Source organism: Heterocephalus glaber, unplaced genomic scaffold, assembly GCF_053883595.1.
Source record: "Heterocephalus glaber isolate CG9 unplaced genomic scaffold, H.glaber_assembly_v1.0 deba00001504, whole genome shotgun sequence".
In the NCBI taxonomy this organism is placed as follows: domain Eukaryota; kingdom Metazoa; phylum Chordata; class Mammalia; order Rodentia; family Bathyergidae; genus Heterocephalus; species Heterocephalus glaber.
This window is the reverse complement of record NW_028258324.1, coordinates 10,047,639-10,061,188: the sequence shown is the minus strand read 5'-3', so window position 1 is coordinate 10,061,188 and position 13,550 is coordinate 10,047,639. Positions and strand designations below refer to the sequence as shown.

At 52.1% G+C, this 13,550-nt stretch overlaps 1 protein-coding gene across 1 annotated transcript in view; it reads left to right on the top strand.

The window, feature by feature from the left end:
• The first annotated feature begins 1,601 nt into the window (after positions 1-1,601).
• Rab6b (RAB6B, member RAS oncogene family) overlaps positions 1,602-13,550 on the top strand; it is a 63,505-nt gene continuing 51,556 nt past the window's right edge. The window contains exon 1 of the mRNA XM_004834258.3: positions 1,602-2,050. Within this exon, the coding sequence (XP_004834315.1) occupies positions 1,981-2,050 (70 nt within the window). The 5' untranslated portion in view covers positions 1,602-1,980. The remainder of the gene's footprint in view (positions 2,051-13,550) is intronic.

Below are 13,550 nucleotides of genomic sequence, written 5' to 3'. Positions count from 1 at the left end.
ACAGAGTCCTGCAAGGCATCCTGGCCCATGGTCAGCCCAGCTAGATATGATAAGCACAATGGTTAATTGGGGGTGCTCAGAGTGCCCACACCCCAAGCCCTCCACCCCATACTATCCTAGGCTGAGAGAAAGCACGTTCAACTGTTGCCTTGCCACAGATGATCTCCAGAGGATAGCGTGAGAAGGTGTAGGGAGATGGGTCCAGATGTTGTCACAGGGTGCAGGTTAAAGGACTGCTGCCTGGACCGGCGGCTTCCCTGGCCCCTCCGTGGAGGGACCATTCCTAGAGGCAGGAAGGGCAAGCTTCCTCCAGTCCCATGCTGGATGTGGTGGTCTCCTAAAACAGAGGTGGGGTGGGAAGTGGGAGTTGTTATGATTTGGGTTCTACACATGTCTTCAAGAATCCAACAAGTATTTCTTAAGCTCTGCGCTAGAGTCTTAGGGTCCTGGGGTGGAGCCTCAGCTGCTGCTTTCCCTGAAACTTGCTGCTAGGAGTTGAATACGTTATAGGAGAGAGACTCGGAGCCAGACAGCTTGAGCAAGACCTGTAAGTCCAAAGTGAGTAATAAATGTCTGCTGGAAATCTGCAGATAAAGGATGCATCTACTTCTTTTTGTGTAACACACACAGAGTGTACTCCAGACCTTCTGATGATAATCCCAAGTAAACATTCATGGAACAGTCACAGTAGAACAAGGCCACAGGGTGGCAGGAGAGGAAGAGGTAGCTTGGTAAAACCTCCATTAACCAGGATGTTGTGGGATTGAGCTGTTCTGGGCGTACTGCTAACGCTTGGCATATGCTCTTTGCCTGTACCTTTATGGTACAGGCGAGTACACAGGAAAATGGGAGGCTGCCGTCCGGCCCTCGGGGACCTTATTGTCCATACACTCCCTGTGCAAAGAGTGGCGCTTTTCAGTCTGGCAGCATGAGAGTCAAAAAGAGCAGGACACTGGACATAGCCGCGCTGGCACTAAGGGCGTCGCTGCGCCTTCCCTCCCTTGTGCAGGTTAGGATTTAGCATAAAATGAGCCATATAAGCAGCTGGTTTGAGGTAAACGCGTCCTATACCGGCGCCTCCTCTGTCGCTCGTCAGGTCTGAAGGGAAACCGACCGATCCTACCCAAGTTCCCCCTAGTCCCCCGTAAAGGGTCGGGTTTAGCGGAAGGGCGGCCTAGCAGCCGGGCAACAGTCGCGCCCCCGCCCCCGCCCCCGCCCCCACCCCCGCCAGCGCCTGGTATCGGTGAATCTTCCCAACCACACCACATCCTGGCTCTCCCTCAACCTTTCCTCGCTCTCGGACGACCGGGCTGTGCACGGGGTCTCGCGAGGTGGAGGAAGGGTCAGGCATCTAGGTTTAAAGGGCCAGAAGCAAAAGTCCCCTGACAATTCCGTGCCATTTTTCTGGGTTCAAAAGAGTAGAGTGGGGAACACGGACGGGACGTGGCAGGTGCGCAGGGGCCTCTCCCGGGCAAGGCGAAAGGGAGCTCTACCGCCCGGGTGCGGGCGCTGGGTGGGCGGGCACACAACCCCAGCCCCGCAGCGCCGCGGGCCCCGCATGACATCAGAGGCTGGGGAGCGCGCAGAGCGCAGGCGCCGGCGGAGAAGGCACGGGAGGGGGCCGAGCGGCGCGATCGGGAGAGCGCTCCTCCGCCCCGCGCGCGGTCCCTGCGCCCGCTCCGCCCGCGCCTCGCTGCCTGCGCCGCGTCTCGGGTGTCCAGCGCGCGCCCCTAGCTCCGCAGCCAGCGCCGCCCTCGGCAGCCCCGCCGCGCCTTCGTCTTCTTCCTCCTGTCCGCCGCCGGACACGCAGCCGCAGGCCGGGGCCGGGACGCAGCTGGGGAGTCAGGGACGCGCGCAGCCAGCCCTTCCCCCTCCGGCTCCCGCACCGCCGGCCGCCTCCCCTCGCCCTCCTCCTCTCCCCTCCCTGCTCCTTCGCTTCCTCCTCCTCCTCCTCCTCTCCCGGCTCCGGCTGCCAGCAACATGTCTGCAGGGGGAGATTTTGGGAACCCACTGAGAAAATTCAAGTTGGTGTTCCTGGGGGAGCAGAGCGGTGAGTACCCGGCTCAATCTCCTGGCTCGGCGCCGCGTCTCCCAGCCGCCCATTCGCCCACCCCGTGGGCCCTGGGCCCCAAAAGGCCCTTCGGGTTTGGCTGGAGGGGAGGGATGAGGATGGGGAGGCCCCGGGAGGGGCTGGGCGGGAGGGCCGGAGGGTGAAGAAGACTCGGAGGTTCAGCGGCCAGTGCTGGTGCAGGGTGGGCTTGGGCGGGGACGGGCGCAGGTGCGGTGCGCGTGGGGCAGAGGGTGGCGGCCGGCCGGGCGCGGGGATCGCAGCCTCGCTCGCACTGCGGCACCGGCTGCGGGCGACGGCGCAGGTGGCCGGATGCCGGCGGCGGGGGGTGGGGGAGAGCAGGGGAGCGCGCCCCTCTGGGGAGAGCGAGGTGTGGCTGGAGTCTGGCCACCCCTGCAGGGCTGTGCTGGAGAGCTTCCCTGCGGATCCTGGCCAGAACGCTACGAAAGGGCACGTCCAGGCCCGGAGCAGGAGGTTGCTGGGCGAGAGACCACAACCTGTCTCTTCCCGAAAGAGCTGGTGCGAGGCACGGGAAAACGGGGCTCGTCGTTGTCCCCCCGCCCGCCCCCCGGCTTAAGTCCGACCAGGTTCTGTGGAAGGTACCAGATCCGCAGCCCTTCACCGGCATCTTTGCTTCCTTGGGGCTTCAGGGTGTGGATGATGACAGCGAAGCTTCCCCGAATGCCAGGTGATGTGGTAGATGACACAAGGGCCCCTAGCCTGGTGCTGGGCAGAGAAAGGCTCAGGCGACACGCCCTGCCCGGGTTCCCAGCCCCCTCCTGAGAACATCGGAACATCTTCGGCCGCAGATTCTTCCCACCCCCACCGCCCAGCTCACCGCCCTTCTTGGGGGAGGGGAGGTCACCGAGGGAGCTGGCCAGAGCCAGAGCAGGGAGACTGTGGGCTCTTTGCTGCCCAGAATCCTCCTCAAAGAAAAGCATCCCTAACGCCCAGGTTGGTCCAAGTGGGAGCCTAGGTTCAGGAGCAGGGACCTCTCTGACACCTGTGGGAAGGATTGGCTCCCAGAGCATCCTCCAGGGGCCTCTCACACTGAGGCTTCAGGAGACAAGCTGGGCCCTGAGCACCTCGGCTGCACGAGGACGCCTCTCCGGGGGACAGGACTTCCAGCTTGTCTCTGCTGACCGTCTACAGGGGGCCGAGACTGGAGGGCCTCGTGGGCTCAGGCAACAGTGCGGCTGTGAGATGTGCATATGGGCTCTGAGGTCACATGGCTACCTCCTGTCTGCTGATGCTCCTTACCTGAGATGGAGTGTTGGAAAGAGGGTGTTAGAAGGTGGTCCCTTGGCCCTAACGTGGAGACGTGCCCTTGGGACATTTCAGCTCAAGATCAACTCACCTAGCTGCCCTTGTATCCTGGACTCTATGCTTTCCTGTTCTTAACAGATCCTGGTGTTGGGGACTTTTCCCTGTGTCTGGAAGAGATTTGGGAAACAGTCAGTCCTAGGGGTGGGTGAAGAGTGGGAGGGGGACTGGAGGTATCAGGGAGCCTAGCAATTCTTAGTTGTGCTGCCTTGAGCTAGATGTGAGGCCTCTTGGAGACTCAGTTTTTCCCTTGGAAAAACGGTAGCTTGAAGGCACTTCCTACTCCTTCATGTTTCCCCATGTGCTTATACTGTGTGGTTGGATCTCAATGAACATTATTTCAAGTCTGAACACACTTCCATAAAGAACCTGAAGTTTGATGAGGAAAATTCGTGGGGTGAATTTGAGTGAAAATTCTGGGCTCCTTCTGAAACTGATGGGCGAAGCCCCCCAGTAAGCCTTGCAAACCTCTTGTTCGTAAGACCACAGAAACAGAACCGGAGCCTAAAAAGAAAAACCATGCCCACCACTTATGCAGCCTGTTTGGCCTGTTATTGGGAGGGGAGCCCCAGGGAAGGAGGAAGGCTTGCCCCGAGTCCCATTGTGAGTTGTGGACACTTCCAGAGCAGAAACCCACATCTCGCTTTCCAGGCCACCATTCTTCACGAGCATGTCATTGGGAAATGAGATGACCTTGAACTGGGGAAGCCAAGAATCAGGGAGCCTCTGTGAGAGGGACTGAGGGTTCAGAGATGGCTGGGTTTGGTGACCTAGTGGGCATGTTGGTCTGGTGGGTTGGAAGCAGGATTTTGTGGCCTTTGGAACATGGTCATTAGAGGCACTGCCGTCAGTGAGATTGGTTGCTGGCTCCCCTGATCCCTTCTGGCAGGGAGCCATAAGGCCCTGAACAGCCTCCTTAAACCTTGTGTCATTAGTGAGTCATTTAGGTTGTGCAGAGTTAGGTAGAGCATATATGCACCTTTGAGCCTGGTGAAATGGGGAAATTGCCACTGCTGCCACCTCTTTCATCTTGCCTGTGCAGTTGAACCTCTGCTGGTCCTATGTGTGAGCACCCTCTGCAGCGTGTGCAGTAGAGGGAACCTCCTGAGGTCTGGTCCTTGCTCCTCTTCTGGCTCTCCCTATGTGATCTGGGAGACCCTTCACCTTCTATAGAGGGAAACGCTATAGTTTCTGCAGGGCCTGCTGAGCCCTGCAGAACCTTCTAGAATATCATAGGCCTGCCTTTATGAGCTGAATCCCCTAGAGAGAGGTCAGTGGAAGAGGCTAGAGGGACTTAGCCTTCTCTTGTTTCCTGTGCCTGGCATTGTGGTGGGATCTCTCTAGGCTGGATTCCAAAGAGGAATGCCATGCCTGGAGCAGGGTAAGAAGGAAGATTTTCCTCTAAGGGTTAAGGAGCCCAAGTGGCCTCTCTTGCTCATGGCTCATACTCCTCTGCCCATGGGCTGAGTCCTGCCCTCCATGTAGCCGTCCCATCCCTGTCATGGAGCTCTCCCAGCTTTCTTCTCCCCACCAACTCCCAGACCTGTTCCTGCCTTGTGAGGTTGCCAGCCCACCTTGCCATGCACCATGGCACAGCTTTGGGGTTTTTATTGAGCATTTTAAAAAATTGCTTACATGCTGCCCCGTGATCTTTTTTCTGTTGCATCTGTTAACTTAGGATTTTTAAATGTTTATTAACCTTGTCAGGTACAGAGACCCTAACTGAATTTTAAGCACCCAAGGACAACCCTAAGCAGCACTTTTAGAAGACTGTCTCAGTCATCATTTTAACCATCCCCCGTTCCTCTCCATCTGTGGGCAATTTGTGCTCACTGAATATCTTGATTTGAAAATGATGATATTATCCTGGATGTGTAAGATTTGATGATGGCCCATCAGATTAAAAGCGAAGGGAGCTGGGGCTGGGGATTTAGCTGAGTGGTTCCGCCACCTGCCTCACAAGCGCAAGATCCTGAGCTCGATCCCCAGTACCAAAAAAAAAAAAATGAAGGGAGTCAAGGAGGCTTTGAAATAGGATTCCTTCATCCTGGCACCTGCTGCTTTCTCAAGCCAAAGATTCTTACCAGGGACACTTAAGACTTTTTTTTAGAGAGGATTGGATCATTAAGCCTTGGTCATGCCCAAATCAGAGTTCATCTCAAAGAACCTGAAGTTCTCAGGGACCCACCCCTCTCCACTGTATCTCTGAAAAAATATGGGAAACCAGCTAGGCCACCAGAGGTGAGAAGGGACATGGCAGACCTGGTCCTGCCAGGACTTCCTTGGAGATGGAAAAAATCACCGCATTTTCTGTACCTTAGTATCTGTCTTGCTTTCTGTCCTCCCAATTTTTCTCCCTCCTTCATTGGCTAGCATGAAATGGGGGACCTTGGATGTCTGGTGCACACCCAGAACCTTTACTTTTTACTCGTTTAAAGAGAAACCAAGATGAGTGTATTAATCTATTTTCCATTATTACAGTGAAATAACTGAAGCAGGGTAACTTTATAAAGAAATTATTTAGTTCACAGTTCTGGATCATTAATCAAGAGCAAAGTGGTGGCTTTAGCTCAGCTCTGGGGAGGACCTCATAGCTTGGTGGTATCCCAGTGGTGAGAATACATGTGGGAACAAGAGGTCACATCACAAAAAACAGCATCCCAGAGACATGGAGTCCCATCATCCCTTCTGAAAGGATACCCCCACTTGGTCTAAGAATCTCCTATAAATCCTACCTCTTTTTTTTTCTCTCTCTCTCTTTCCAATACCAAGAATCAAGCTCAGGACCTTTTGTTTTCAAGGCAGGGGTAGTACCACGGAGCTAAATCCCCAGCTTTTTTTTTTTTTTTTTTTTTTTTTTTTGGTGGTGGTGGTGGTGGTAGTAGTACTGGGGGTTGAATCCAGAGCTTCTGAACTGAGCTATATCCCAAACTCTTTTTTTTTTGATACCAGGGATTGAACTCGGGTCCTTGCGCTTGAGCAGCAGGCAGCGAAACCACTGAGCTAAATCCCCGGCCCCCAAACTCTTTTTATTTTATTTCAAGACAGTGTCTTGCTAAGTCACTAAGTTGTTCCGGGTGGGCTCGACTTGTGATCCTTCTGCCTCAGCCCCTCAGAAAGCAGGGATTACAGACATGCACTGATATGCTCAGCTTGTCTTGCCTCTTAAATATACTACCACCACACTGAGGACCAAGCCTCTAATGCTAAACCTTTGGAGGACAGACTCCCATTGCAACCATAGCCATAAAAATTAACCTGAATTTACCAGAAGAGAAAATGGCAACCTCAATACAAGAGAACTTGCCAGTAGAGAAAAAAGAAACTTAGAAAATGTTCTGGTTGTATAGTAATAGTAATTACCACCTTTTGCCCATACATTGGTCATGTGTCCCATCTAGGCTGAAGGGTCCCTTGTCTTTCCCATCTTTTGTCTTCTACTGTTGCTGAATGTGCGGGGCTGCATGATGTCAATTTATGAATATTTTAGAGAAATTGTTGGACAAAACCATTGAGGAACATGAAAGTGAGGTAAAATAGCAAAACCTGTAAACACCAGGGGTGGACTATGGAGTACTGTACTAGGCATTTCTCAGCTGTCTATCTGTCTGAGATCCTTTTCCATTTCTCACCATGGAGAAGAGAAGATGAGGGAGCCCTGGGTGGAGGTTGCCAGGGAGAAGTACCAGACGCGTCCTGAGATGGGCAGCTCTTTTGTTAGAGCCAGAGAGACAGGCTGCTGGGAAGTGGGGGTCCACGAAGGGCCTGGGGACTTGAAGTTCCAAGGGGACTAGGAATGGCAGGCCACTCTTCGTTTCCTGGAGTCAGCTAAGGGAAGGATGAAGATTCACTCCAAAGATCTCCTAAGGGGGTTCTTTATTATATCTTGGGGCTTGACATTTCAAATTCCTTTCATTATTTCCATAACTTTTGCCCTGAACTAAGTGGATCTTTTTAAAAAGCAAATGTTCACTGCTATGAATACTTTATCATTTTAGTAAAGTGGTTTATTTTTAGTGGAAGAACATATTTATCCTGATCTCTTGGTAACAAGACCAGTGGGAACCCAGGTAACTGGAGCCACGTGCTTTGGCCTGGCACTACCTGTCTTTCAGAGGGTGACATACCTAAGGAACAGGCCTGGTTTCTGGAGGACACAGATGGTAGTTCACCCCTGAGGGCAGAAGAGAGCTTTTAAAGCAGAAGTTGCTTCTGAGAAATATGCAAAAGAAACAGCACCCTGTGGCCTTCCTTCAGTTAACCTCAGACGACATTCTTTGAATACCACTGTGCCCAAAGCCTCCAGGGGCACTTTGTCTCTTCATACCTACCCTTTAAGGATGTGGGATTATCCCCATTTTGTGGATCAGGAAGCAGAGGAATGGGGAGAGCTGGCCCTCCCTAAAGACTCACTGTTAATGTGGCAAAATTAGAATTCAGACCAGGTCACTGTAAGGAACACAGTGAACTGTTAGGCCTCAGGCCTCAAAGGCAGCCCTATGCAGGGGAAGTGGGAGGGGTAGGGGAAAGGAAAAAAGGGAAAAGAAGAAAAATGAGAAAAGGAAAAAAATGCAAATAGGGAAGGGTGTGGGAGGGTGGTGAAGGGAGGGCAGGGGAAGGGGAAAAAAATAAGAACCAAGATACATCATGTAAAGGTACAAGATCCCAATGATGAATGTAACTGTATTGTATACCTAAAATGTACCAATAAACTTAATGGGAAAAAAAAAAAAGGCAGCGGTAGGCCCAGGAGTGGGGAGGAGGGGACAGAGAACACTGAGATCTTATGGACATGAGGTCTGCTGTAAGTGACTCAGGGAATGTCTGTACCAAGTTCTTTGCTGAAGAGGAACCAGCAGATCCCAGGGATGTTGGGGCCCTGAGCAGGAAGGAAGGCAGCAGAACCTTTAGGAAGGAGGCAGGGACTCTGGGAGGGGTCTGATGGAGCTGCCATTGTATGGCAGGCTCTCTCTTCTTCCACAAAATAAACTGCTTATCTGGGTGGTTTGAAGGGAGTTAATAGAAAGTTGGCCTTCAGCCCAGTGTGGCAGGGGAGACATGTTAACCAGGTTCAGTCTAAGAAGAGGTTACGGAAGAGGGAATAAGCAGTCAGCCAAGTGACTGATTTCTACCTTCTGTGGGGTAAACCTTCTGTAGCCACATCCTCCCTCCATGCCTGAAGACCTCCCGGAGACCCTGATTCTGTCCTCGGTCTGCCACTGGCTGCTATGTGTTGTATAAGCCCCAGCATATCTCTGGCTTTTTTGATTTGCTCCCCTAAGGTGACTGGACAGGGGGACTTCTTGGGCCAATGGAGCTCTAACTCTGGTCTGTAATTCAGTGCCAGCTCTGAGCATGGTGCCAAGCCAGGAACACTTCTAGGCTAGAGACGAGCATGCTACTTGACAGAGGGAATCAGAAGCTTTGCCACCTGCTTCCCCTAGAACTGCCCCCAAGTGCAAAGACCTCTGTAAGCCTATTTGTTGTCCTGGGGGGAATTCTTGGCCATCTACACCTGGGGCCCAGGCCTCCCAACTGTGTCCCCTGGCTCCTCTCGCCTCTTGGGTGCTAGGCAACAGGGACAGGCCTGTCCTACACTTTCTGCTGCCAGAAGGTGTTTCTTTCACACAGGAACTAAAATGAAGACAATAAGGTAGGTGACAGCTTCCAGGTGCTCTTTGCTCGGATGCTTCCTTCTGCAGACATATAGCTAGATGGTAACCGGGGAGGGCAAGAAAGGGCCAGAGCCAACAGAGATATGCAGTGTTCCACCAGACCAGGCTAACCCCACTCTAACCCCGTGCTAAGGGAAAGAAATATGGGTGCATTTGACCATCTCTGTAGATGAGCTATAGTCTACAGCTGCATGACCCTACAAATAGAGCTGCTCATTCTATTTTATAGCTAGAGAAAGCAAGGTTCTGAGAGGAGGAGGGTTTCATACACATGGCAGGACTCAGAAGTGCCTACTGCAGAGCAGGGAAGGGGCCAGGGTCTCTGACTTCCTGGCCAGTGTTTTCTCTCTCTTCCTTGTCATTGCTCAGAACCAGAAAGTAGGACATACCCACCTCATTCCTCCAGAGCCTCCAGAGCTGCTCATAGGAAGAGCACCTCATCATCCTGGGTGGACTGCAGAGGCTTTTTCTGTAGTGTGACGCTATGCCTTCTGACATGCGAAATGTTCAGGACACTACTTGGCACAAGGTAGGCAAGTGAGAAACCTCAGTCATTATGAATGTGAATATTATCTGCACAAGCAAGGCTATGAGCATGGTTAGCTTGAGGGCTCAGGGAAGACTTCCCAGAGGAGGCACAGTGAGCAAGAATTCACCAGCAGGCAAGGGGAGACACAGTGTTAGAGGGCCTGGCTCCATCAGAGGAGTGAAGGGCTTGGTGCTTTCAAGGAATTTGGTGTAGTCCATAGTGGCTGGATCCTGGTGCATATATGTTGGGGAGAGTGGCAGGAGAAAGGGACAAGCCACAGAAATCTATAGCATCAGGCCCTGGAGGTCTTCACTTCCCCATGGAAATGTCTAGATCTTCCCGAGGGGACTTTGAACGAGAAAGGACTTGCTCGTGAATTAGAAGAAGGCAAGATGTGATCCCATCAGAGATCCAGGTGGGTGAGATAAGGTTGGGAACTTTCATAGAATGGAATTTAGAGCAGAGAGAGTATAAGCTTAACTGCTTTCCATTTTTAACCTGCTCTGCTGAGGGGCACTTTTTCTTGATTTCCTCTTTGTAGAGTGAGGCCCCAGGAACAATGAAAGATTTCAGGGAGAGCTTTCATCCTTCTCTCCATGCTGGACCCAGATGTACCAGAGTAGAGCCCCATAAGCTCCTCTGTCCCTTCTGTCTCCACAGTGGCCTGGGTCCTATGATGCTCTAACCTGCTGAGGGTGGGCTCCAGGACTCCTGGCACCCTATCCATACCCTTCACCCTTGCCACTTGCTCAAGCAGGATGTGGCCTATGATAAGCTGGTCCTTGGGCGTGTGAGCTCTTCCTGTCCTCTAGTCTCTGATGTGTGAGCCCCTTGCACCTTTGTGCAGCCTCCTATCAGTCCCTGCCTTGCTAGATTCTCCTTCCGGAGAACACATGACTCATTGCCTTTTCTTTCTCCTGGATTCCCCTTCTCCTTTCTGCTGATTTCTACCTCTAGCAAGCTTAAGAGGTCTTGAGAGGGAGAAGCAGGGTGTTGCAGAGAGCCCCTTCCCATGCTTAAGCTTACCCGGTCTTAAGCTACTTGCACAAAAAGTGAACGTTGAGAGCCAGGAGCCAGAGTGCAGTCAGGGGACTGCCATTCTGAACACACTCTCAACACCGGTCCCTACCCTGTGTAGTCCCCTACCCACAGATGAGCTCATGGTCTCCTCTCAAGGCCTGAAACCCTGCCCTCCAATGGCCTGGTGACTTTTTCTCTCAACCCTCCCCGCCTTCTGCCCAGGCACTGCACCTTGGAGATTATGGAGCACCACCATGGTGTTCCTTCCCCAGTGTAGAAGTAATCTAACTGCGCATTGCCAATGATGATACCACCTTTCAGTCCTCACCCATGGCTCCTGTGAGCAACACCAGAGTGAGTATCTCTGAGGTTAGAGGGGCGGTGAAGAGAGCTGCCTCTCTGCTTAGTGCTTAACAGAGGTATCTTCCCCTGCCTGAAGTTGTTGGCCTGGAGGAAAACTAGTCTGGAAGCAGGCCCTGGGCAGGCAGCTTTGACCTGTTCCAGCCCTTCTGGTCCCCATTGCTCCCACCCCTGGGCCAGGTAGGGCTGTGGCCAAGAGACCTAACCCTGATTCAGGACTGGAGAGCTGCAACTATGGTCTGTGCAACACAGACAGGTGCCCAGAGATGAGGAAAACCTGTCCCTGTGAGGGTGGCTGTATAAATTCTGAAAGAGGAAGAGAAAATGTTTTGTTCTGACCCTGTGACAAATGCAGTAAATACCACATAGACCTATCAGAGTGAGTAAGGTATTTGAAACATGTTTCTCATTCATTTCCCCTGTCCCACAAAGGAAGTAACAGGAAGCCATAGGCTGGGGAAGAGAGAGTTGTAGAAGTGCTGAGTCAGGGAGAAAGATGTTCCCCAGCACTCTGCTTCCCACCAGCTGGAGACACACCGAGCGTACACGCAACCATCACAGGCTTGTTGGTGTTGACTGGGCTAGACAGGGATGCTGTCCACCACAGGGTTCTGACCAAATCCAATCAAAGGCTGCAGGTTCCCATGGAACCACTGATAACCAATTCTGTGTTTACGTGGAGGACAAGGTAAAAAGCTCACCCTAGCAAGGCAGGATGAGCAAGGAAGGACTCTTACCTGCCTAGGAGTTAAGGGAGGACATGCCTCAGTTCCACTGCTGGCTTTGAGAAGCAGAGTGAGCTTTGTCTCTCTCTCCCTGAAGATACTGGGCTCTGCCTGGCTGGGAACCTGCAGATTCCAGACTGAAGTGCCTCAGATAGGTCAGGTCTTGGGACCAGGAGATCTTTGTGTAGCTCTGTTCTTTCCTGAGTAGAGAATGCCTCCAAGAAAGGTTGTTTGGTGTTTTGTTTGTTTATTTGTTTAGGCAGAAACCACTCCCAAATTATTTTTAGGCTCTTAACAGATTCTATTTGTAGCACTAGTTTCTTAGTTACTTTTTTCATTGTTGAGACAGACTATCCCACACCAGTAAGTTAAAGGAGGAAAGGTTTATCTTAAGCTCAAAGTTTGTAGCGATTGCAGACCATAGTTGGCTGGCTCCAGGGCAGGGCGGCATAGCAGAGGAGCATCACAGAACAGAAGCAGTCCATGGCAAGGCAGACAGGAAGGCGGCAAGGCAGACAGGAAGGCAGCAAAACAGCCTTCCTTCCTTCTTTTCCCCTTATATTCCATTCAGGCCATGAGCCTGTTGGTTGGTGCCACCCACATGCAGGGTAGGCCTTCCCATTATCCATACCCAGAACTATGCTAAACCAGTCAGTGGACTAAGGTTATCACACATCCTTAATCCCAGTACCACACATGCATGATCCAGCCCCACCTGTGAATACATGAGGCTTTGGGGGAACATCTGGATAACAGGCCATAACAACTAGGATCTGGAAGTTCTCCCCTGATTCTGATTCATTAAGACTCTCCTTCCCTTCCCTATATCCCACCAAAACACTTCAGGCTGCTTCCCAGACTAGAAGGTAAACAGGAGACCTGAAAAGGTGCCTACCTATCCCACTGACCCTGGTTCTTTCCCACCTCCCTAAGAAGAAGGCAGAACCCTGGATGTTGAACCTGAAAAACTCGACTCCTCTTCTGTGCCAGAACATAGCAGAAGGGCCACTTGGAGCTGTGATGGTGCCTAGACAGCAGCATCTGCTTGTTCATTCCCTGCAGCTAGGAGAAGCTGGGCAGAGCAGAACACCAGTGCCTGGGAAAGGAGACCTGGTAGGGCTCAGCTCTTGCCTACCCACAACCTCCATCTGGGCTGGCTGGGAGAGCAGCAGTCTTAAGGCAGAGAGACCTGTGAGGGTTAGTTCCAGGGGATCAGCCTGGTTCACTGCAGTAGGAGGAAAGGCAGAGGCTGGTGGCAAGGAAAGGTGGCATCTATTAGGAGCCTGTCAGTGTGAGGTGGTGTGGCAGAAACACCCTGAGGTGACCCCAAATGAATGTCACACCCTTGCACAGGTCCCTTCTCTGTGGATAGAACGTATGAGCTGTTTCTAGCTTACATAATGTGATAAAGCTGGTTGGATAAGCTTATGTTATATATAAAGGTGCTAGGATAGTCACTCCCATGATTATGTTTATTTACAAGACTTCTCTTGCTGGCCTGGGAGAAGTAAACTGCCGTGTGTGTGTGTGTGTGTGTGTGTGTGTGTGTGTGTGTGTGTTTATTGGGGAGGTCTTGTGAATTAACTGGATGGCCTCACTTCTAAGAGGTGTGAACAGCTCCCACTCATCAGCCAGCAAGAAAATGGGATCTCAGTCCTACAGCTGTAAGGAACTGAATTCTGTCAACAACCACATAAGTTCGGAAGAGTTCAAGAAAGAAATGGAGTCCAGCTCCCTCCGTGATTGCAGCCTCATGAGGCCCTGAGCAGAGGACTTTATAAGCCACACCCAGATAGCTGATCCCCAGAAACTATGGGACCAAAAATGTTTGTTGGGAGCCGCTAAGTTGA